The sequence below is a fragment of the Tenebrio molitor genome, chromosome 3 (assembly GCF_963966145.1).
Source record: "Tenebrio molitor chromosome 3, icTenMoli1.1, whole genome shotgun sequence".
NCBI lineage: Eukaryota > Metazoa > Arthropoda > Insecta > Coleoptera > Tenebrionidae > Tenebrio > Tenebrio molitor.
In genome coordinates this window covers 3707628-3732259 of record NC_091048.1, presented here as the reverse complement: position 1 = coordinate 3732259, position 24632 = coordinate 3707628, and the positions used below count along the sequence as shown (strand labels likewise).

General features: G+C 34.8%; 1 protein-coding gene and 1 long non-coding RNA gene across 4 annotated transcripts in view; one reads left to right on the top strand and one right to left on the bottom strand.

Annotated features, from left to right (window-relative positions):
- Positions 1–24632, bottom strand: part of LOC138127051 (zinc finger protein 787-like) — a 185496-nt gene that overhangs the window by 91952 nt on the left and 68912 nt on the right. Inside the window, exon 6 of one of the 3 annotated variants that reach the window (XM_069042916.1) lies at positions 20852–21038. The exons of the other annotated variants lie outside the window; for them this stretch is intronic. Coding sequence (XP_068899017.1) covers positions 21010–21038 — 29 coding nt within the window. The 3' untranslated portion in view covers positions 20852–21009. Of the gene's footprint in view, positions 1–20851; positions 21039–24632 lie in introns of those variants that run through there. 3 annotated transcript variants of the gene reach the window in all.
- LOC138127054 (uncharacterized) lies at positions 6310–7428 on the top strand. The gene is made up of 3 exons (XR_011158079.1): positions 6310–6613; positions 6662–6772; positions 6825–7428. It is a non-coding gene; the product is annotated as an uncharacterized lncRNA (long non-coding RNA).

Sequence of the window (24632 nt, the reverse complement as noted above, 5' to 3'; positions counted from 1 at the left end):
TGTCCACAGTAGGTATTAACGATCACCACTAAATCTGTTGGAACAATTTACTATGCTCTGAAGAAACGGAAACCATAATCCTAATTATGAAACAATTCGTGGTTTGTCTGTTATGTAGATATTGGTAATCTGCCATCAAATTGTTTGTTAAGTCGCGTATGACACCACCAACGAACAAAAGGAAACAAATGAAGGAAATTTCTCAGTTCGTGGTGTTCCTCACGGCACAGTAATAGGACCTACTTTGTTTCATCAGATCAAAATAAGTAAAGGAACGGAACGGTTGAGATGAATTGAATATAGATCTTCGTGTTTGTTTATTGATTGAAAGCAATCACAATAGGTAGTAAAAATGTTTATGAGTACAGATCTTCCGCTTCTGCGAGCCATTGGCAAAGAAGAATAAATCTAGCTACATTGATTGTAAAAAAGTTTTAAAACCATGACCGTGTTTACTTCAACGGTATTTCTCTGTCGCAGCATTTATTGATGAATCACGATGTTTTTGATACAGTTGAATGGACAGCCGTCGATGTAGAAACACAAATATATCACCCATTTACCCTTCTACTGAACCAAGAGAGTCGCACGCACGAGTGTGTTTCATTAGGAAAGTTTCACTTAGGGCGAGCGTTCGCTCCTCTGCCGGTGTTTGCGAACGGAATGGCTCGAAGGCAAAGAGAAGAACTGCCATCAGATGCGTGGCGTGTAAACGTCATATACATACAGAGCAAATACGACTGCCATTATATTTAGTGGGTAATAAAAACGTCGGGCGGCGTACGGACGACTACATCGACCATTTTACTGCGCCATCATGCAAATATCGGCCAGAGATGTTGACAAGTGCCGGCGAAGAGACTTGATGATCACGTGTTATTGCCGCAGCATGCCGCAATCGGACGTCAATGTGCAAAATAAAAATAATATCGGGGGTTTATTAAGTCATATTCGGTCCCATCGCAGGATTTTACAGCGATCCGGCCGTATTAAGGCCGTTAGACGGCTGGAAAAATCGAACCAGCTACATTTATTAATATTATGTTATGATATTTGATTGCGCGACGGATTTAAATTTCTTAAGATATGGACGCATTACGGTACCGCACTCGTAGGAAGGATCGTTTACTTCAATTCTTAATGATGTTCAACCGACGAACGCCGACCAGGACTTCATTTAAGCTGGCTTAATCTCTTTGTTGTTGTTGGGAGAGATGGGGTGGATCGCGCTTAGTAGATGTACTTAAGTAACGTAAATTAAACCAAAGCGGAGAACATCTACAATCTGTACAACAAGATCTGGTCGAGAAAACTCCCAACAAGCCAACTATGCAACGACTTATTTTCACATTTTGCAAAAAACTCATTGTTCTCTAAAATGTTAGCAGTAGTAGCAGAGTTCCTTTAAACTATGCCAAAAAGATTATTATTCACGTATTCAAGGTCAAACATTTTTAACCTATCTGTGGAGCATTAAAGACCATTTTTTTCAGACAATTTGTTTTAATAAATTGCTAATTTATTGCTGATTTATTTCAGATTTTTATTTTGAGAATTATCACCACACAATTTGGTAAAAGATAATATTAAGGAAAGCTTGACATGATCATGTCGAGGAATTAAGATGTTATAGTGACACTATAACTGTTTCTGAAAAGTTTTCAAATCTTGCCGTATTTGAAAGATTTGTAAACGTGTCCCCAACAAAAACCGTTTTATTCGAGTCTTATGTAAAGATTCTGGTTACGTTTTAAAAAACAAACAGAGAATTAACATTATTTATGGTTTTGAAGTTAGACTTTGGCATCAGACAGGTCGATAAAATATGTAAAGCAAATGATTCAAACGTAAATACTCAGCAATTAAAAAGTGAATCAGTATAAGGAGTGGCGCCATCACCACGGTTTCGTAAGGTGATTCCAGTTTCGTGAAATACGAGATGAAGACTGTTGACGTTATGCGAAGTATGAATCACTGTCGCAGATTTACAAGTCAGATCACTGATCAGATTGCGTGGTTGGAGTGAGCTTCATCTTGGGGAAATAGAGAGAGAGAGAGAGAGAGAGAGAGATGTAACGGTAACCGAAATAAAAAAAAAAATAGATAGGTACTACTTATTGAAATTATTAAAATACTTATATAGGATGTCCCAGAACTCGCCAATCAGATTTTGAGTGCGCTTTCGTTGGTGATAAATGAAAGCAATAGCGTTTAAAAAAATGGCCAGGGTGTAGTAGAGCTTTTGTAATTAACAATTAAAGTTGACCAATCAGAAGGTCGCTGTTAATTTGGATTTCAGATAAATTCAACGAACACTTTAAATTGCTTAGCAACATAATTCTAGTAGTAATTTTTTTATTCATAGGATTCATACGTATTACACGTTACTTAGTAACTGAGGGAAAGAACTCAGTTTGCTCGTAAAGGTGAAAAATGTTGGAACACTATTGGTCAATTTAAAAAATTCACAACTATAGTATATCCTCTTGTTAGATGGAAATCGTGGTAGGGAGTATTTAAATTTGATTGGCTAACAGCGAGGCCCGTTTACACGAGCAAAGTTTAGGGTTCACGATTTAAAATAAAAACTTGTAAATTATGACTGAAAAAAAAAGAAACTATAATGTAATGTTCTTAAAGCTTAATGGAATTGGTAGGTATCTACAGTTTAAAAAATTTTGAGATATTTTTAATAAAATCGCATAAAATGAGAATTTAAGCGTTGTTGCCAGATTGTGTTCGTGTAAAGTAGGAAAAATTATATAATTGTTCACATCGAAATGGATAAAACTCTTCATGCATTCATGCGTTCACCAAACTTAGTAAGTATTATATTTTACTAAGTTAATATTTTTTTTACGCATTATAAATAATATTATCCGCAGGATTTTGCAGGATATGAAACTGACAACAGTGCAGAGGGAATCATTTGAGCATTTGACACTTGACAACTGTCATTGGTATTCGTTTTTGAAATTGGCGTGTGGTTTGGTTATCTTTTGGTTCTCCTGTGTTCGTTTTATTTGTCTATTAAAAACCAGTTCTTGTCAGAACTAATCCTTGCTGTGTTTACAGTTTTCGTCGTAAGTTGTATGAATGAGAAAACAAAATGATATACTGTTGTATATATTTCAAGATTTCGAAAAACCAGTCTTGTGGACCTATTTCCTCGTATCATGGAGGCACCAGCTGCAAATTCTGCTATAGTAAATGCCAGAAGACGAAAATTACCAACAGGTATAATTAATTATAGTGATGAAAAGTGCATGTTATGATTAATTTTGTTCCATATAGGTCATTTGACTCTTCGAGAAAAAACTGTCATACATAATGTTCACCAAAACATTGTAAAGGACTTCCCAGATATTGGAGCAACTGAACAGAAAAAGAAGACAGCTTCATATACTGGTATTACTGTGATTTTGCTAAAAACAAAAATTCTTTGACATATAATTATTCACAGGTTTCTCTTTGTCTACAATTTATACTGTTCTGAGTGAAGTACACTCAACTGGACATGTCAGCCCAGCAAAAAAAGCGAAGCATGAAGAAAGAATAATATTAGATGATCATGCAAACTATCTAATTAGGAAAACTGTGCATGATTTTTTTTTTAACAAATTCCGCCAACAATTGATGCTGTACATGAGGAGACTAAACTAAGTACATACACTATTACGGATATTACTATCAAGTAATAGTGCAGTGCTTATCAACATAATTACCGGCGTCTCGCCTCCGCATTTTTATTATTATACATATTTTGTTTGTATTTGTTATTTTTTTCTTGACCTCTCAACATTTTGAATATGAAATTATAATAAAATTTTTATATAAACAGGCTTTACCTCTTTTCAAATTGAATCTTTTAGTGATTTAGAAGAAAAAATTACTACATAATGCAATTTTTTGAATTGAATAACATTGTGCGATAACAATTTAATTGAGATTTATATTCGGCATTTTCAAATATTCGCGCCATTTTTCTCCTGCAATCCTGCTACCCGATTTATAATTTTTGCTGTGTAAACCTGGTTTCTTCCTGCTAAACAAATGTAGTATAAGAAGCTATTGCACCCTGAATATTTTTCTGAACACGTTTTTCACTTCCAATACAACTAAGGAATATACCTTTTAAATCTGATTCGCCTGTTCTGGGACACCTGTATATTTTTGTTAGACTGTGGAAGTTATCTTTTGTTTTATGTTGTGGTAGAATTAAAATGGAGTGAAAATTACAGTATTGAGGAAAATTGACACAATGTTTAGAGGAAATGATGACAATATGAAAATACGTCAGGAGAAAAAAAAGTAAAAAGCAACGACGAAAAACCAAACTATGAAATGAAAATGAAAGCTCAAATATGTGGTTAATAAAGAAGTTGATAAATCAATGTTGATTTGTATGAAAATGCTAGAAACGGAAGTGACAAGAAAATAAGTAAGAAAGCAAATAAAAGGTAAGATGTAAAATAATAACATCTGAGAATAAAGAACACACAAGAGAGAGAAAAACAACAAACAAATTGTTTTAGAAAAATGTCAAAGAAGAATTCTCAGACGAACAAAAACAAGAAAAAGAAAATTATAAAAATATTTTATGGGAAAGAAAGAAACTATATTTCTTGGTTTTATTACATAAATAGATTTTTTTTAGTTATGACATTATTAATTTCCTTACATCAAATACACTTTCTCATTAAAATAAACTTAACGCACGTTTTGACAGCAAAACTCTCTTCGTCAGGGCGACGACACAGAAACTAAACAGTTTAGTTGGTTCAGTAGTAGAGGTGTTGGATTTTCTCATGGGCTATGAGCCTATGAGTCAAATCTGCAACGAATATCGGTCTCAAATAAGCGCAACAAACCGACCGGAAAACATCGTCATTCGTTACGTTAGTGTCGTCTCTCTCTCTCGTCTATTTGCATGTAAAGTATAAGTCGACATTTTCAATTTTCATTTACAGATTTTTCGCTCCAACTTCGTATAGATATTTCCAAGGTCACTGCCCATGAGAGAATTCAACACCTCTAAGTATGTACAGGGTGTCTCATCTAAGACTTTCGAGCCTAATAACACAGTTATTTTCCAACGGATTTTTGTGAAATTTAAAATGCAGATAGTTTAGACGGTGAAGAATAAAATCCCATTAATGCCAAAACCCAAATCTTAAAAACTCGATTTTTACATGCCTTTTTAAAATGGTGAATCAATTAAGATTTACATAAAAAATTGATCGTCAATAAAAAATGCTGTAGGGAAAAACTCGTCCTTGAAAGACGTCTGGTTTGCAAGAAAAAAGCAAAAAACTGTGTTAAACGTGGCTGCAAATGCAAAAACGTAGACGCGTATGAAACAAACGCGCAATTTTGCAGAATTTTGGTCATACCTTTTCGCAGAAGCGCAGGTGACATATTTGACGTTTATCTTGCTAACCTTACAAACACTTACAAAGTTAAAGACAACATTTGGACGTAATTTATTATACTGGATGCTTTAATTCTTCCATAAAGGACTAAAACACGATCGGGATATTTTAGCAAGGTAATTTAGTTCACGTACGCTTCCTGTGTCTTCAAATAAATTGACGACTCTCTTAACCTTACATTTTGTAAAGCCTACATTTGGATAGTGTTCCACGAGAAAACGAACTGTGTCATTGAAGTTCTTACGACACTCTCCATAGGCAAAATTTTTTTCCTTTTTCAACAATATTGAAATTTCTGCCACTGTTGTCTATTTTTAGAGTATTTTCAATAAATTTTCACAATTTGGCGTTTCTAATAAAGCACGCCCAGTTTTGACAGACTTTAAAGTGTGTGACTGCTCAAATACCTTTAAATTTTACATTAAATTTTTAACGACAAAATCTAATCTTTTCGTTGAATCAGACAAGTGATTTACTTAATTGTTTGTGTAGACCCCTATTTTTTAATGTTTATCAATGTAATAATAATTGCGCATAATTTTCGATAAAGGAAACATGTGTTAAAATTACATTTTTTAACTTGAGGTAATTTTATTATTACTAATTGAACCTTCACGTTCTAAAATATCTGCATTTTAAATTTCATAAAAATCCGTTGGCAAATAACCGAGATATTAGGCTCGAAAGTCTTAGCTGAGACACCCTGTATAATGTGTGAGCATCCATCCATAACATTTTTCAGTGTAAAAATGAAAGGAAGAGCTTGCATTTATAAAGAAACCAACAAAAATTAAGGATGAATAAAAAATGAATTGCCAAAAATTTTAAATGGGGACATAAAAAAAAAAATCAGTTCATAGAAAACAAAATCAAACACAGTTATAGTGAATCCAGCCATAGATTCAACTTTTTCAAATATCGTGAAAAAAAGAAATTTCCCTAGACATTAACAATGTATATCAATAGGAACATTGGGTTGATGCGCTTTAACGTTGGCAGTGTTCGCGCCCTTTTTATTCCTACACCCTACACGGTTCCGACCTGTCAGGTGCCGTCAGCGTGTGTTTGTAGGACGTCAAAGTGTTATAAAATAAACTATTTAATTAAGAATCTTTCGAAGGAAAAACTTTCTTTAAACAATGAGTGGCCTAAGTGATATAACAAATACGGTTCAGTCAAAGGTAAGATTCTTGGTTTTTCGTTTGATTTTTTAATGAACTGTTTGATAGGCCAAGAGAAGCTATATTATTGTCGCTGGTAATGTGACAGCACAAAAGATGATTGCCAATGCATACACCTATTTTAAGGAAAGAAATTTGTGTTTGGGATCTGCTGTTGAGGTACTGTTGATGATTTACACCTAACACATCATTTTAAGTCTTGTTTTTGTAGGTAACTGCACTTTGTTTGGGTCAATAGTCTCAGTCTTGCAATACAAAGATGCAGTACAAGAGGAGCCTCAGAAAATTAAAAGGCGACGTTCCAAAAATTGTACGACAGATTTGGGTCCAAATATTAAACAAGAAATTCGTTTTGTTTTATATGACATGGTTCATCAGAGTAAGAGAGAAGAAAGGGTGCTTTATTCAATGAGATTTTTTTTTCTTAATTTATGAGTTTATTTTGCATGTAGATTTCTGGGGCCATTATTTTAGGAAATTAAGTGTGTAGAACTAATAATTTTTAATTGTAGAAAAGCATGTGACGTTGGATACTTTAGGCCAGGAGCTCACTTCAAAATTTCTCTACCATTACAAACGTTCAAGTCTTGCAATACTTTTGAAAACATTGGGTTTCACTTATCGTAAAGACGACAATAGGCGTGCATTACTGGAGAAGCCACATGTTACTTTACTAAGAAAAAAGTTTTTGAAAGACTACATGGGCAATTTAAACTCCTCTGATCCTAGACCTTGTGTTTATTTGGATGAAACGTGGGTATTTGCTAATGGCACAGTAAGGCGATCTTGGCAAGATGAAGATGTACGATCAGTAAAAAAGACTTGTGCATGGAGGAAAGCTCATTTACAGACCTGGCTTCAAAATAACAATATCCATTTTTCTGAGACAGATAAAAAGGACACCTTATTAAAGTTATGCAGACAAAATTATAAAAGTCCTGTCTACGTAGTGGATCGTGTTATTCATGAGGCTGGTCATAAACCATTACGTTTGCCTCCATATCATTGTATTTTTAACCCGATTGAAATGGTATGGAGTCAAACCAAGCGAACATATGACAGTGAGGTTCTGAAGAACAAAAATCCAATTTTAGCGTGGAGGACAGCTTTAGAAGGGGTCTCTGCAGAACAATGGATACATTACATGTTGAAGAGCTGGTGATTAATGTTGACATTGAAAGTGACGACAGTGATAGTGATTTGAGTTTTCACCTAGGTAGTGACTAGTTATTTAAAGGGTGTGGTTTATTTGCAGATGTAGCGTTTTGAAGACGAGATGGGGGGGACATTCAACCCCTGGTAAGTGACAGTATTATAGGTACATGACTAAAATAGATGGTCAAATCATGCGTTTTTTCCATGTTTACGTTTACCCCATTTTGAGCGAAAATCCATTATGAACAGGGTTCTGACCTGTGTTAGCTTCTTGTCCCAGGTGAGATAAAAATAAAAATGTAGAAATAAACATGTTTTGTCGTTATTTTATTTTCCTGACCCAAAACTAATGCATGTCTACGTAGGTTAATATTTTAAAACATTCATGTGACATTATAAATTTATTATCATATATAATTTTTTTAGCCTACATCTTACGTTGTTAATTATTATCCTAGGGCACTTTTTCTTTCGAATTCGTTATTAGAATTTACGAAGAATATGTCATCCACGTCTCCTACATTTATTCTGAGACATCCTAAATAAAATCTTAATTCAACGCGTGTATGAAGACTTCATTCTGTAATTTAGTAACATTGTGAGATATTTTAAATTTGCCGCGGTACTATTTTCTTCGCGTAGTACGGGAGTCGTGAAATAAATACTTGACTGTCAACAATCTATCACTGGATAGACTATAGATCGTACTAACGACAGTTTCGACGTTTTCGATGCTGAAAATCACCTGACCTGAACATCTGGATGATGATAAAACCATAATCGTTGATTTTACTCAATTTTTTAGAGGGTACAAAGATATGCAACATAGTCAAAGGAGACTTCATAAACTGACAAAAATAAGAATTATCACCAAAGAGTTAAGTCCTCAAATATTGACCAGACATTAGGTACTCGTATCAACAAACTTTGCTGTCAACAGTTCAATACAAATAAATATTTTGGATAGAAAATAACTCTTTATTATAAATTTATTTGAAATGAGAGCAAATCAAACCTTCATTTAGGAACTGCAAACTACACTTTTCAAATCTTTTTCCATTACCAGTCTGTATTAACTGCGTATCTTCTTCCATACACTTCCCTACGACTAGATTAGAGTTTTGAAATGGTTACCTTCCTATCTGAAGACACCAATACGAGCATTAAGATCTACGAAAAGATCTTCTGTCTCTTTTAAATTTAGATTTTTTAAATTTAGATTTAGATGCAATATATAGACCAATTATGATATTGTAGACTGTTTTGGAGGTCTTGTCGTCATTCGAGATGCTGCATAGGAGTCTCCAAGTTAGGTACGTATTACAATTCTGTATTCTGTAGATGAGTTGGTTATCATTTCATATCACATCACCATCGAACAAAAAATATGCCTTCTTCAGCAGAAACAAAATTGGTCTTATTTTTTTCTTCGTCACCAAATTAAATTATCTCAAACCAAACGCAAACTACAACGAAAATGAAACAGAACCTAATGTTCTTCAGAAGGCGCTGTTAGGATATCAAACTCTTCTTAATAAATATTAATAATCTACCATCTTATTTGATCATTTCATTTATTCTATTCTGCCCCCACGACACTACCACCCAACAAAAAGCAACAGCAGTTATGCAAACGAATCGGTTCATGGTGTCCCTCACGGCACAGTTTTGGGACCAATTTTGTTTCGTTGTAAAAGTAAAAATTTTAAAATTGTTTCGGTGTGACAAGATGAGATAATGAATCATCGTTCTAAGGTGGCGTTTGGTCAAAGACACTGCAACATCCGCTTGGAACAAAAGACGTCGATTGATTTGTCCCGTTCGATTTTTCGAAAATTCCTTCGTTCTCTTTGTGATCCGGCTCCAGCAAAAAAAGCATATACGTATCACAGCGGTGGATTCCTGCGCCTCGGCGTGAAATTGGTTATTGCTGTTTACCAAAGCAATATTTCATCCGTCCTTCGCCCATAGTGGCAAATTAACACCGGAGAAAAACACACGGTGGTACCGATCGTCGTACCATTAACCCGACCGGACTCGTAGCCCGCGGCCGAAGGGTCACCGTTCCTGTTTATGATTTCCGGACGCACGGTCAGACATACGTCGGCCCTTTAACGATGTCGCTGATTGATTGTTGTGTGTTCGCTACTTAGCATGCGGTTGTACACGTTATTAGCGGCTATCTCTCGGCATCTGCTCTCCGGTGGTCCCATCCTTCCCTATCGACGTACGTCCACCGTTACCGCTCCTCTATTTTTAATCTAATGGCAAATAATTGATCGCTTTTCTAATGAAACCACTACCGAATGAGATAATAAGGTTCGGCGCCCATCGGCTATAACGGTCGAAATAGCGCCGCCGTATTTCAGTGGCCGACTCGTTGCCCAACGTTGTTTATGGAATTCACTAATTAAAGACTTGTAATAAGATGGGACCAGATTATGATTTATGGCGGGAGCGTCGATAAAACGCGACCGCAACCACATTGTCAATTTGATTGTCTTCCCAATTTGGCCCGCCTCGGGACAAAAAATCTCCCATCGAACACCCGAATCATTAGAGTCGCCGATAATTCGCTCTGAACATGAATAAACCCCGTCTAACAATAAAGAAGTCACAATGGTCGGATCGCTTCAAACGTGTTCCCGTCTGATATCTTTTGCTCCCGCTGCTATCTGCAGGTGAGCTACCTGATGCATTTGAATCGGCCTTTACTCACTGACGGACCTGCTGAGCACACCTGACTTACCACATTACAATAACTATTTCGTAGGTGAAACAAAACTGTGTCCGGGGAAAGTTATGAATAGAGATCGGGTTAGGACCAAACGGCTTTTGTTACGACCGAGAGGTGAACGCGGCTACTTTTACATAACCATTTTTATCATCGTCCGCTTTATAGCTATTTGTTGATGGTAAACGCGAAAGCTTCGCACCTGATAAAAATGAGGTTTACTGCAAAATTTATGTACCGAATATTGCACGTTTGAAAAAGTCGTTTTGCCGAGCATTAGTCGCTTCTTTCTTCATCGCCATGAAGAAACAAGCATTTCAATATTTATGGGTAATCTTGTCGCTTTAATGGTCCATAAAATGTTTTTTTCGAATATCGGAATTAACTGAAATACTGCACGATCGACTAAACTTAGAAGCAAGATCTCATTAAAGACCAAAAGTCAATTCACAGTTGGGTACAATTGCCAATTGTCACTAAAAAAGCATAAAATTAATTAACGTACCATGATGACTCGTAATTAAAACAATTCTATTATGTTCTTACTTCAAAGTTAATTAATTAAAGTAAATGAAACCAAAGTTGAAATTTTGTTCAATTGTTTTTGTCTTTTCTCTTTTTAATGATACCTACAGTGGTTAATTCATGAAAGAGCACGTTGTGAACTCCACATTTCCCTATTCTTTAGTACAGGGTGGAAGACAAAATCCGTTCCGAGCTCTAGAGCTTTAATAATACAGGGTGTCTTAAAATTATCGTATTCCGAGTTCGTGGCTAAATAGGGGACAACCTGTTGACCAAGTAAAGATGTTTAAAAAAATTGCTGTCACTTTGAAAAAAATATCAAAGTTGCCAATATTTGTTCAGAAGTACAGTCGATGGACAAATAAAACTGGGACAAAAATGACAATCACGTAAGTCAAAATTTACAAATTTGCATCGTTTAATTACGGCTTTATCACAAATAGGTTAACTTTGGTATGACATATTATATAGACACTGACAAATATATTGACAATTGAATGGTCTGATTTACATAGATTAAATTTTACGTGTCCCAGTTTTATTTGTCCACCGACCGTACCTAATTAATATTCTAGCTATGTTGTACTTCCTTTTTGAACAAAAATTGGAAAAATAAAACTTTTATTTATTCGAGATAAAGCTATTTTTTCAAGAAATGTCTTTTCATTTATCTTTTAATACTTCACATAATCATTCTCACCATATTTCAAAATGAATGTCAACCATTTATATTTTTTATTTGAAGAAAACATCATAAAAAGTTTGAACCTTCAGACCCATATATCTTTGTAAAGACCCCCCCCTATGTTTTTTATTTTGTTTTTTCGAGATTCCTGAGATTTTTCCCTACAAGACCCCCGACTTGGAATACGTTAATTTTGCGACACCCTGTAGATCATTTCGTGACGATCCATATGTCAATCGAAATGAGTTAATAAACAAAACATTTTGATCTAAGAAAAAGATTATCAAGACTTACTAGATTTCAGCACCGATAGTCATTGTTTTCTTTTTAACCACACAATTATGTACCATCTAGGTATGTTTCTTCTTTCAAATCTTATTTTTTTTAATTCTTTGATATTCTTTTTTTTATACAGCCATATACAATACGTCCGTTATAAAAAGTTCCAAAAACATATCAAGATTGATGAAATGATGTCAAAATTTCGCAATTATCTACTTGTAACAGGTGACCTTGCGTTAATAAATTTGAATCTGTTAACGAACTTTTTTAGATTAATCTTGTAGTAACTGTTGCTTATTCAAACAGTTTGTACAATTGATATATTTTTTTAAATTCTTTCAGAAAACATTAGAGTGAACTCAAAATGAAGAAACTCTTTTTGATCAGATAATACAAACGTCTCTGTGCGGATTTTGTCATCCACCCTGTATGATAAAAACAAAAATTTATAAAGTCTGTCTCAATTCTAAATTTCCACCAACATTGCATTCTACGTTAGAAATACAACCGGCAACACTGTTTGGTGAAAAATGCCGCAGATTGTATTTGTGAGGTTATCATTCTCTGTGTCGTTTTTACAACTTAAGATTTTAGAATAAAGGAAAAGAACGGTGCCAACCTTTTTATCTCTTCGAAACCTTTTACTAGAGCATTTTTCATTTTAGCGTCAAGTAAATTACGTTATTTTCGAATCATGTTTATAAAATAATTGTATTGCCAACTTTGGTTATAACAATCCCCAATTAGAAATATTTTTATTTTGCTAACATTATTCAACAAGTGGTGGAAATTTAGAATTGAGACAGACCATAATTACTTTGATCTCTGACAAAATTAAAAACTGCCAACACTGCATACTAATCCAAAATTACAACCGGCAACGCTGTTTAGTGGGAAACGAAAAAAGTAGGGTTATGTTATTATTATGTTGATAGTTCAGTCAGCTATAATTTACTTAAAATCCATTCAAAAATCAAAAAACCACCAACGTCCCATTTTCCTGGATAATTACTATCGGCAACGCTGTCTGGTGTAAAATTTGGTGAGACTTGTAATTTTGAGGTTAAATGTTTATTAAGTGTCTTGTTTTTCTGGGCATGTTTAGGTAAAAATGATAAGAATCAATAAATAAATTAAACGTGCTGCTAATAAAACAATATGAACGAAATTCAAAGCAATTGAATTTTTTTTGAATGAAATAAATGTCATAATTTATAGTTACCAACATAGTATGAAAAAATATCTACTTAGGGTTTTTTAAAGTACCAAAACGCTGGTTAATAATTCTTACTAAATAATATTAATTATTATGTCGAGGCCTTCCGGAAGTGCCACCTGAACTGGCTGACCAATTTGGACATAAAGTATCAATTTTATTTTGAATATTATATTTTTGTCGGACATATACCAGACAGTTACTTATCTTTGAATACTCATTAATTTAAAATTACTATAATTTAAGTAGTACTAGACTTGGCTGTCGAATTTGTAAAGAAGTGCAATAAAAATGTTAAGTTAAGATTTGAGATAAAAAATAATTGCAACCTGACATAAAATGGTTTTTCAAAAAAAATAAACGCGTCTAAAAAATAACTGTAAACAATCCTGTTTTTAGAATCTATGGGAAACGTTTTATTAACATTTGCTCTCACAAGCCGCAATGACGAAAATGTATGAAAGATCCGATCTCCGGTTGTAAAACTGAAAGAATGTAACATATGCGCTTCAAGTTCATGAATCCGCTTACGCAAATGGCTAATTAGTTTTTTCGCTTCCTTTATCTCCTCAGCCTCAAAAATGTCCATTTGCTAGCCTTTAAGAATGGAACAATAAAATCGTGTATCTCATTCTTGTACCGCGTGGAATCTCCTTTTTGATATCACATGTAGATAATTATCGTGAGCTGCTGGATACTTTAGAAATAAAAGACGTTAGAATGATATTGTACAGGTAGAGAATAGAGTCAAACCTGCAAATTAAACGTTTTTTGTTATTAAACCGGTCTATGGAGGAAGAGAACTTATCAGAAAATTTAATGGCCTCTTCTCTATCACCGGAAACCTATGATTTATGATCTCGTGCCGGTGTCTTTCCGGCGATTGGAAATTGCTATATGCTTCATTAATTTTACAATATGGTCTATATTTTTTTTCGTAGTTGTTCATCATAATCACTTTTTTATAGCTTCTGATGGTACCGATGCGATTAATTATGTATGCATGCACTTGATAAGATCGTTGAAGGTTTTCAGCTCGTTTTGTTTGCCATTTCGCTAGAAATTAATTCCGCACGGTTACGTTGAAACGCAAATATGTTCAAAAAATTGATAAGTACTGCTTCTTCAGTACCTTGCAATTATGCAAAAATACGAACCAGCAATTCTCATTTCGTTTCCAATCACTGCCTTCCAGTTCACGTCGTCGCACCTGATACTATCGGGCCTTCAAATAAATATATATTTAGAGTAGGCGTAGGAGACATTCTAATTCTTTTAATAGTGTAAAGTAATTTTTGTAGGTAACCAATTATTCTCCGGAGTTGCATAGTATGCATAGTAAGCTTTTTCCCAATGTCATATTCCGTGGAGGGAGAATAGGGAGAATGCACTACAAAAATTAAAAATATTTTCTAACCTAATTTTATTTCGTTAAAATGTCAAGCGTTTCTTGTGTCATTTTCTACGCTGGAAAAATGTTGCAAACAATTGAATTTCCATAGGTTGCTCTAAATATAAATTTATTTGAAGGCCCGTTATAACTCTGTTTATGATGCTTCAAACCAAACAAATTTTGAAAATCTTTGACACCAATTAAGAGATCTCTTGAGTTAACTACAACTACGTAACTTGTCTTATTAATCTAAAACTGGCGGTAGATTTCTGCAACTTGATAACCGTGAACTTGAAATTTCAAATTATCTGAATTACATCTTTTGAACATAAAAAAGTTTTTAAATGTTAATTATGTTTGTTAATTATCCTGCAAGAGAATGTACATTTTTTAGTGTGCCAACATACTTTACTTATACGAGCTAATGCACTAACGTCGTCGACTTTGCTCTTTTGAAAGATAAGATCAATTAAAAATTTATTTTTGTAGTAAAATGAGGTAAATAAGCAATTATTACTACATCCTTTAAAAATTATCAAACGTTTTTAATCTAAAGAGTAAAATATATACTTTGAGCAGCTTTTTCTACAGTAGTATTATCTTGATTCTCTGCTGATAACGTATTTTTTGTCAAATAAAGTTATTATTATTTAAAAAAAATAACAGTACTACTTTTTTACATAATTTACGATTAGACCTAAACACCTTTCTCTTGTTTACACTTCTTTCGGCTCCATTTATAATCTTCTTTTAAATCGTTTCCTGCTTCTTTACTATCCATATTTTTGATACTCGTACTTATATGACCCTTCCTCGTGTTTGCAGTCTACCTCTTTATGCATTTTCTTTCATTTATTTACATTAGAGTACGGTAGGAGTAGCGCGAAAACAAGGTTTCAGGCTCGAGGCGAAGCCGAGTACCTGATTATTTCGAGCGCAGATTTTTATGAAATAACAAATGTCAAACTTTTTGACATACAGAGCTGCCAACCCGACATTTGTATTTTACCTATTATGATTATTATTACATATTTATTAGTCAATAAAAATTAAAGAAACATTTATTACATACATATATTTATAAAAGGAGAGTAAAAACTCATTACAAAACATTTCTAGAAATGCTTGTGGTAGTTCAACTACTGTCTCAATAATTATATCTGTACGAGTTAATCTGCGACTCGACTTTGGTTTCCTCGGCTTTCAAATTATGCGTTCACACTGTATAATTGTGGAATGAATAATGAATGCTAATCGGTGCTAATTCACTTTGTTACAGTTTCCTCGTGGCATTTAATTGAAACAAATCTTGCGTTCCATGAAATTGAAATTCTGCACTTATTGTGAAATCAATCACTCAGAAAATTAGATACGTAATAGGAGTAATAATTATCGTAATCTATCAATAGTGCACTGTCAACAAATTGTGCATATTTTACGGAAACAATAACTCTTGCCTTTGAATAAATCCGTTTACGAATAACAGGCCACGTGTGTCTTTTGTGTCCTCAAGTCTTGCATTTATTACGAGATTATTGCAAATATCTAATCATAAAAAAAACAATAAGTCCACGATACCGTGAAGTAACGCTGCCGCGAATCGGACTTAATCAGTTCATTGATGAGTGATCACAAGGATAAATGTTATTATGAAAAAAATCGCTATCGCAACAAACAATTATTTTTCCTCGTTTTAATTAATCATAATGCAGTGCGCATTAATTGTAATTATCGACAGAATTACGTAAATCGTATGCGTCTTACAGGTGTATTTGCGCCGACATTTCGGAAAGCTTTCAAGGACCATTTGGCCGACGAGATATTTTTGCATCTAGTGTGCACATGATGTGCATAAAGCCATAGATAATAGTGAGTAATAAAGAGGGCACATTATAGGTACCTATTTAGCACGGTTATAGAGGAATGCAGATTCAATGGTCGCCATAAACCAGTATTTATAGAGCGGTACCGCTGAGAAGGTACGGTAACTTATTTCATCCTATCACTTAAAAACACAAGAATTTTTACTACATTCTTATGAAATTGCATCGAGCCGGCTCGTAATTTACGCAAGAATCTTAATATTTGCCTTTAATAATGACAACGAACGAGTCGTATGTGCCGGACCAAGTCGGGCTCCACTTTTAGTCATCATAACAACAATCATAATGGTCATAAAGCAATGACACGTAATTGTTGTAATTCGTCATGGTTCTAATTGTCGCGTTTTCAATTATCCAAAAACTGAATCATTTGAATCCGAATTCGTCACGCTAAAGATATAAGATGTTCGTCATGTCCGCAAGAAAAATATTAGATTTTTGTGGTTTCGTTATTTTTACCGTTTGAGATAATGTACGCAGATTTGGTTTAAAAAAATTAATAAATCAAAATAACATGAACCAAAAGAAGCTTTTTACTGACTTATGGCGTATTGAAGTAGAGTAGGTAAAAAAATCTCATTATAATCAAAATCAGCTTTGGATTTGACGTCTGTCTTAGTGTTAGTAGGACGATTTTTTCAATTTTATCTCACAGATGTCACATTTTTATAGTCAAAAAAATATTTAATTTGAAAAAACGGTTATTTGAATCACTGCAGTACTTCAGAAGCATAGAATAAAAATATGATCATGCTAAAACTTGGTTATGACTTATGAGAATTTAGAGGAGGCTGTCCAAACATGTGCGCCTTGCTCACAATGTAGCTCCATTTAGACAGAAATTCGCACCATATTTGCTGAATGTAGAAATTTAAAGTAAAATGTTAAAGGAGTTGGAAGGAAGGTTCTTCCTACCACAAGCACAAAGCTACTTATGCCTTCATATTATGGGAAACAAAGTGTCCACTAAAGTTTCAAAGATGGTCAGCCAGCACAGGTAAAATTTTGACTATAGATGGTCGTTTCCTAAACAACCACACATAAGTACGTAATTTTTAAAAGCGACTTTTAAGACCTGTCAATGTTGGTGTTGAAGAGTCGATTGTGAACGCACCACCGATTACAGATCACGGATCAGCTGTTTAAAGCTAACCGCACTTTTTGCCATGTTTGTGTTTTTACTCTATAGACTGACGAGTGGTGCGTTCACAATCGACTCTTCAACGCCTTCGAGGTGAAATTTAAAAAAAACACCCAATATAATATACTAATGTGGACTTCATAGTATCAAAACTTTCCTCCAACAAGGTGTTGATTCTTGTCGAAAAAACAGAAATATTAAACACCTTTAATAATATTGTTTACAATACTGCAGTAATATTGCACTACTGCATGAAATAGTTTACTTAACACTTAATAATAATGAATATTAATTATTTAGTTAATTACTTTAACATTAAAGAGACCAACTAAAAGAACTAAATAATTACAAGGTAGCACCTCCACACGGTTCTACTTTAATAACTCTTATTAAATGTATTTTTCTAACATTCTCTCACAACATAGTTATCATCATCGTGTTCTCGCTCTTCATCCTAAACCAATAACAGTGAAATATTGCTTTATTATTATGTATTTAAATTAAATTATTACTATTACGAGTACGTTAACAAATATGTATTATTTAATGATGATTCAACTACCAAAACGCGAATGAAATACCATATGTTTAAAAAAATATTGATCAAGGGCAGCTGTCATAAACGAAGATCACAAATGGTTTTCCGCCGAGAACACAAATTCAAACTTAGGTTATGTTAATCTTAGTTTGTGGTTTTGTGCAACAATGTAAAGCTGCGCCATACATTTTCGATGCGTTTATTTTGCACAGATACCTTGATCGTATATTTTTTGAAACACACGGTATACCAACAGATAGTTGTTATTTTTTTTACTGTCTTTCTATCTTCTATTACTTCTTTGATGAATAAATTACATTTGAAACTCCATTTAGATCAATTCATACTTACCTACTGTGTAAAATTGTTAAATAAATCATATTTATTAAATACATTTAACAATTTTGAGTTGAGTAAAAAAATTGCAGCCCATTATATAGGTTATTGTAAATGTTTCTAATATCCTAGTTGGCTGGGCGATTAATTTTAGGTGTGCCGCTTTATATACATATGTTCCTATATGACAGTTGACAGATTTCCGGCGAAAAAAACCCGCCAATACCGCCACCTATCTGCGATACTGGTCTGGCTGTTACGAGGCTAGCGGCACATCCAAAATTTGTGTCTATGGTTTTCTACGCCAAGTACAATGTTAGAAACATTTATAATAACCATGTATGTATTAAAGTTTGAGGTTATGTTACTGTTATCTACAATCATCGTAATGTGCCACTGTTGGCATTCCGTCAAGTGGAATCTAACCTAAAACACAAACTTAAAATACCCTTTTTTAATACATTCTTCTCTCTTGTAGTTCTCTAACCTGTACTTGTTCATTTTCAGATCATATCTTGAAAATATTACGCTGTGAAGAAGCATTTTTTTCAGCAATTAAAAAAATGACGATTCTTCAAAAAAAAAACTGTAAAAGTAGGTTTAGTGCTTTTTGAAGAAAAATATAGCCTTCAATCTATTTTTTTTTCAGTTAATGACTGATACGCTTAACGCTTTGGATTTTGACAGATGATCAAAGGATTAACACTCGTAACAGTCAATCAACGACTCAATTTTTATTCTTCATTGCCAATGTGATATACAGTGTTCTTAGATTTCCAGAACGAAGAAGATACACATTACAATTTAAAATGGAAGAGTCTAGATCAGTGCTTCCAAAACTGTATGAGATATAGTTCCCCGACAATATAAATAAATAAATCTTTATTTATTATTAGCCATTATGATATTTATTAACAAGTTATACCGTAAGAGCAAAAAAAAGCCATCAAGGATAGCTATGAAAAAGAAAGTGCCGTGTCTTTGATTAAGAAATTCGTCATGCATTTGTGGAATCCTGAAATGGGTTATTTAAATAAACAATTATAGGTGCATATTGCATTTTTTCCCTGCAACTTACAGCGCACAAGCGCATTATGGACTGTGTCATAGCTATTCTTGATGGCATTTTTTTTGTTCTTATGGTAGGTATTTGGGAAAAAAAAAATTTTTGTAAACGAAAGCTCAGATTAGAATTTGAACACATTTCAAAACATCATTCTTAAGCGCATTTTCCTGAAAACCATATTATTATACTCACTCGAAAACCAAGCCAATTACCTAGAGAACCACAGTTTTGGAACCACAGGTCTGGCCTGCCAAAAGCTCGCGAGATCAGATTACTCGAACTACTTTACAGGCGATGTTATCCACTTTTGGGAAAAAAACTAATGTCCCAAAGGACAAGTTAATGACCATCCGGGCATTCCCTTCAGTCAACTTCGCCTTCACCGGCCAGGATAATTTCGGGTCGACTCTGCAAGCTCAGTGTTCGGCTCTTCGCCGTTGGAAGGGAGCCCCCTTGGGGCACTCCGTATATAATAATAACCCGCAGTTGGCGCAGATTGAATCGGCTTTATCTGGATGCGATCAGAAAATACTAAACACATACCTAGGCAGCACATGATGGACTGGTAATTAGACGGTGCGCTTGTCACGCGTCTCTTGCCCGCCATCACAACTCCCGTCCCAGTGTTTACCCCATCCGCCGTATGCGCCTCCACTTGCCTCCGCTTATTAAGTGGAAGCTCTCTCCTGCAGATTGCAGGTGTGGCTGTCGCGCTTTATTTGCTCCACTCTGGCGGAAATTACCGCAGGATGCGATCGGAAAATAGTGAACGGGAGCCGAGAAAAAACGCGTATTCCGTGTCCTAAACGAGCCAATAATAATAAGTGTATCGGTCAGGTATGTTCGAGGTGGCCGGGGGCAGTGCGCCATCTTGCTACCGCCTCTGCGCATTCTTAATACTCGGCATATATCATTATAGACACACTCCGCGTAGGCACACTAATATCCGAAGCTCCTGCCACCATCTGAAGGCGTCCGAGAGTGACCGGAGACGAGCAGGACGAAGGACCAAGCCTGCGCTCCTCACGGACGGTGGATCGAGCGCCCGCCCCGGGCTAAATAATATACATCGCTCCATATAGATTATAAAGCTATTTTACATACTAGTAGCACTCTCGGGTATTAATATATCATTATTTTCTGAAAGCTCGGTTTTTAAACGATCGGACGCGATCACTGCCCCGCGACGACGCAACACTTTCCAAAATTGGGGTGAAACCGGCGAACAAACTGTGCAGACTTGCCGGTGGTCGTAGACAGGGGAAAAACAACCACCACTTTGGGTAAAAATTTATTCAAAAAAATACTATATACAATTTTTACAGCAGCAATGCAGGACACACTTACATAAATTATTCGAGTTTGACAACAATCATAAGTATTTGTATAAATAACTTGACTTAAATTATCACTTACAAACATTTGTAATTTTGAATAGGATTTCATCCCTTGCGCGTACCGGATGGCTTGCCTAAAAACAACGAAATTAAAACATTAATTTTGATCACATTCATCAGATCGAGCTAACGTCTACACAATTTATTTTCCAGTCTCACCCACACCATGTTCAAATATCTATCCATTTATCTTAACGTTCGCTAACTTTTTATGGTACTGATGAATCTGGCACTCTTAATTCGAGTCGGTTACAAAGTGTTCCGTCCAACGGTCACAATTACAATAATTTCTTTAGCAATTTTACAAATTCATGTACTGATTTTTTTGACTTCTCGGTAGTTTTTTTATCTCATTTTAAATTAAAATAAGCATAAAAGAAAATTACAGCAAAATAGGTTACGTTTTTAATATTGTAAGAAACAATAGTGGTCCTAAAAGAGCACCGCGAGGAACTCCCCATCAGAAATTTGTTAGTTTTCACATGTTTTAGACATAGTTGATGACTTGCTAGGTCAAAGTCTGGTACACTTTTGAATCGTTTATCTCAAATATCTCAAACATTTTATTTAAAAGAAACTAAGAAGAATTTTCCTTCGAATAATATGAAATTCACATCCAGAGATCAATAAAATTATTTCTGTTCTGAAAAAGGATCAAGCACGACATCCATGACAGTTACAAAAGAACCTCTAAATAATAAACAGTTGTAGAAAAGCTATCTCTAGTTTAGAAAAAAGGGGTATTCTCTCAATAATAATAATAATAATAATTGTCTTATCTAAAAGCTGTAGTAGAGTCGGTACTACCAAAAATGCGTCTCAACATTTCTCAACAAGAGAAAAAAGAAAAAGTAAATTTCTGATAAAATAAGAAATAGAAGTAAATCGTTTAAAAAAAATCAAATCTAGTGTGCTAAATAAAATAAGTTCTCTTCTGAAAAACGTACCTCGAGAGCAAGATCAAGAACAGGATCCTGACACAACTTTGACAGTTAAAAAATAAACTGGAGAAGATACAAAAGTGGCAAAAATTTGCTGAACTCCGAAAAAATATACAACCCTTCTACTCGTACCATCAAGTTTACTAATTGGAATTTAGAGTACCAAATGTACTCTTGTCTTGTTCTTATTTTGGTGATATAGAAAACAAATTTTTAAATTTTTTTCTTGTCATCTCTTATCTACAGTCTGATTTTGAAAGTTGTACAGATATTTTTACCTGAGCTAGTACGTGTTAAAAGAGGGCAAAATAATCCAACTTGCCTTATACAAACGTTAATGGTTTGCAAAGGAATCAGTTTGTTTGGGAATCGCTGAAAAATGTAAGTAGTAAGTTGTGACTTATGACATACGACATACGACCAATCTAAAATGTCAAGGTTTTCTGTCCTTCGAAGTTATGTTTGGTTTTTATCGTTAGTGTTTTTTGAGTTTCATCATTAATTTTTGATTGTGTAATTGTGAGTAAAAGCATAAAGTGAAACATCAAAGAAGTTGCTCAAAATGCTTGCCATCGTTTGCAATGCAAGCGTGTCGTGCCCAAGAAAGCCGAACTCGATTCAGAATGCCTCTATTTTGACGAATTTCCTGAGCGGTGTTTTGTCCTCGCAAACTGAGAAACTCCCAGGTGATTTGCAAGACACCAAGTACTTGTTCGTGATTGGTTTTCAATTTCGTCAAGAATTTCTTTTTCTGGAACTAAAATGCGATCTTCTCGTTGGAGGCCAAGATCGCGCTTATTCATTTCGAAACGCCCGAAATCGCAAAGATGCTGTACGATGTTTATAAAGGTTCGTGCATTGGGAAGTATACTTTGAGTAAACCTTTCACCGCAGAACTTCCGTGCTAACTCTGAATGTCCACGGGCTTCGCCATAGATCAAAACCATATCGGTTTTTTCGAGGTTGGTGAAAACCATTTGTGATATAAATTGAGGTTAAGATTGAGATTCATGTCAAAGTGAGTTAATTTTGAATTAAATGATAACAAAAACGTCTTCTATGATTTTGTTTTGACCCATTTTTTCATAAAAATCAGTGTCTCCCAAACTTTTTTTTTAATTTTTAGCCCCTTTTTCTCGAAAAATATCAACATTTGCATAAGGCATTATTGGCTGAATCGTTACCTATTGTGGAGTTCTACCACTAGTTAAAATATCTGCACAACTTTCAAAGTCACCCTGTATATCGCAGTTCTGGTTCCAAGTTCTTTCTGTTTACGGTTTTCGGTAGTAAACTCTTCGTCCGTTTCGTACATCGTTCGAAGGTTGGAGATTTGAATGGGCGACGAGGCGAGTAAGCAAGCCTTTCTAGTCGGTCAGTTGTTGTTGTTGCAAGAGCCGGCGATGGTATTAATCGAACGGCTGTTGCAGTTGAACGGTAGCTGGCCCAAGAATAGCCAGAGGCCGCAGCCTGTGATTACCGCTCGCTATCGAACTACTGTCCGCGTGTAATTATACGTTGGGGATGTAATCTACCCGTCGCCCTATCCAATCTCGACTCTCGACCATACTCCTTTTGTTTTCAGTATTTTGGCTACTTCAGTATTTTAATTTACGTCTGAATACAAATTATAAGGTGCACGGTGCACGCCCGATGAATTCTTAACAGCCAGCGAACGAGCCGAAATTAAAGTTAATAGTGAATACGTGAACGAATCCGTGGATGGTCACCCGAACCTCCTTATCGGTAGTGCTCCGGTTGTGCGAAAAATGCGATGACGATTTCTTTTTTTTTTCCCCACGAGATAAACCATGACGTAGAGTATATTTAAATTGAGAAGTACATGGGCTGTCCTACGATTTACGTTACAACCAATCAATCTGGACACCACGTGATGTGCACTTCTATCTAAATCTCGACCGGTAAACCTATCAACGTAATGTCAGTTTCCCTTTCTACCTGTAATTTACTGCAATTTTCTGTAATCGCCACCGTTGAAGGTCCTTATACGAAAAGTAATTTATGCAAAGATTATGAACGATATAATTATTCTTATATAAGTGGTCCAAACGTTGAACCCTGTGGTGCCCCAGCACCTGTACCTACGGTACGATTCAAACCTGGCAAATAAGTAAATCAGACGAGTAAAAGTTTTGGCATTTAATCAATGAGTTGCAAACACCCATTGTGTGAAAAAATTGACTTTGGTAGTAAAATTGTCCTCTAATCATTATTACTGTGGTTATTCAAAAAATGTCATCCGAATTGTGTCAAATTAGAATTTCAGTCAATGGCAAACAAATGGTAACAGGACTAAATTTTTTGAAAGAAAAAGATCAAAAATACTATGGAAAAATATCGGGTGTTTTTTTAAATTTCACCTCGTAGTAGGCGTTGAAGAGTCGATTGTGAAGGCACCACTCTTGTAAATGCGTAAGATTTAAACGGCTGATTTGTGACCCGTAACCCGTATAGTGCGTTCACAATCGAGTCTTCAACGCCTACTATGAGGTGAAATCTAAAAAAACATCGATATATTAAATAATGCATTTTCGTATTCATAAATTTATTTTTCCGTGACTGTTAAATTTTCTTCAGGAAATAGTTTACGAAAATTAATTGATACAACAATGAATAAAGAATAAATGTTGGGGCACAGGATGTAAAAACAACGTAATTCAAATCACTCTTCACTTGTGACATCTTTACGTTTCGCTAAACATAATT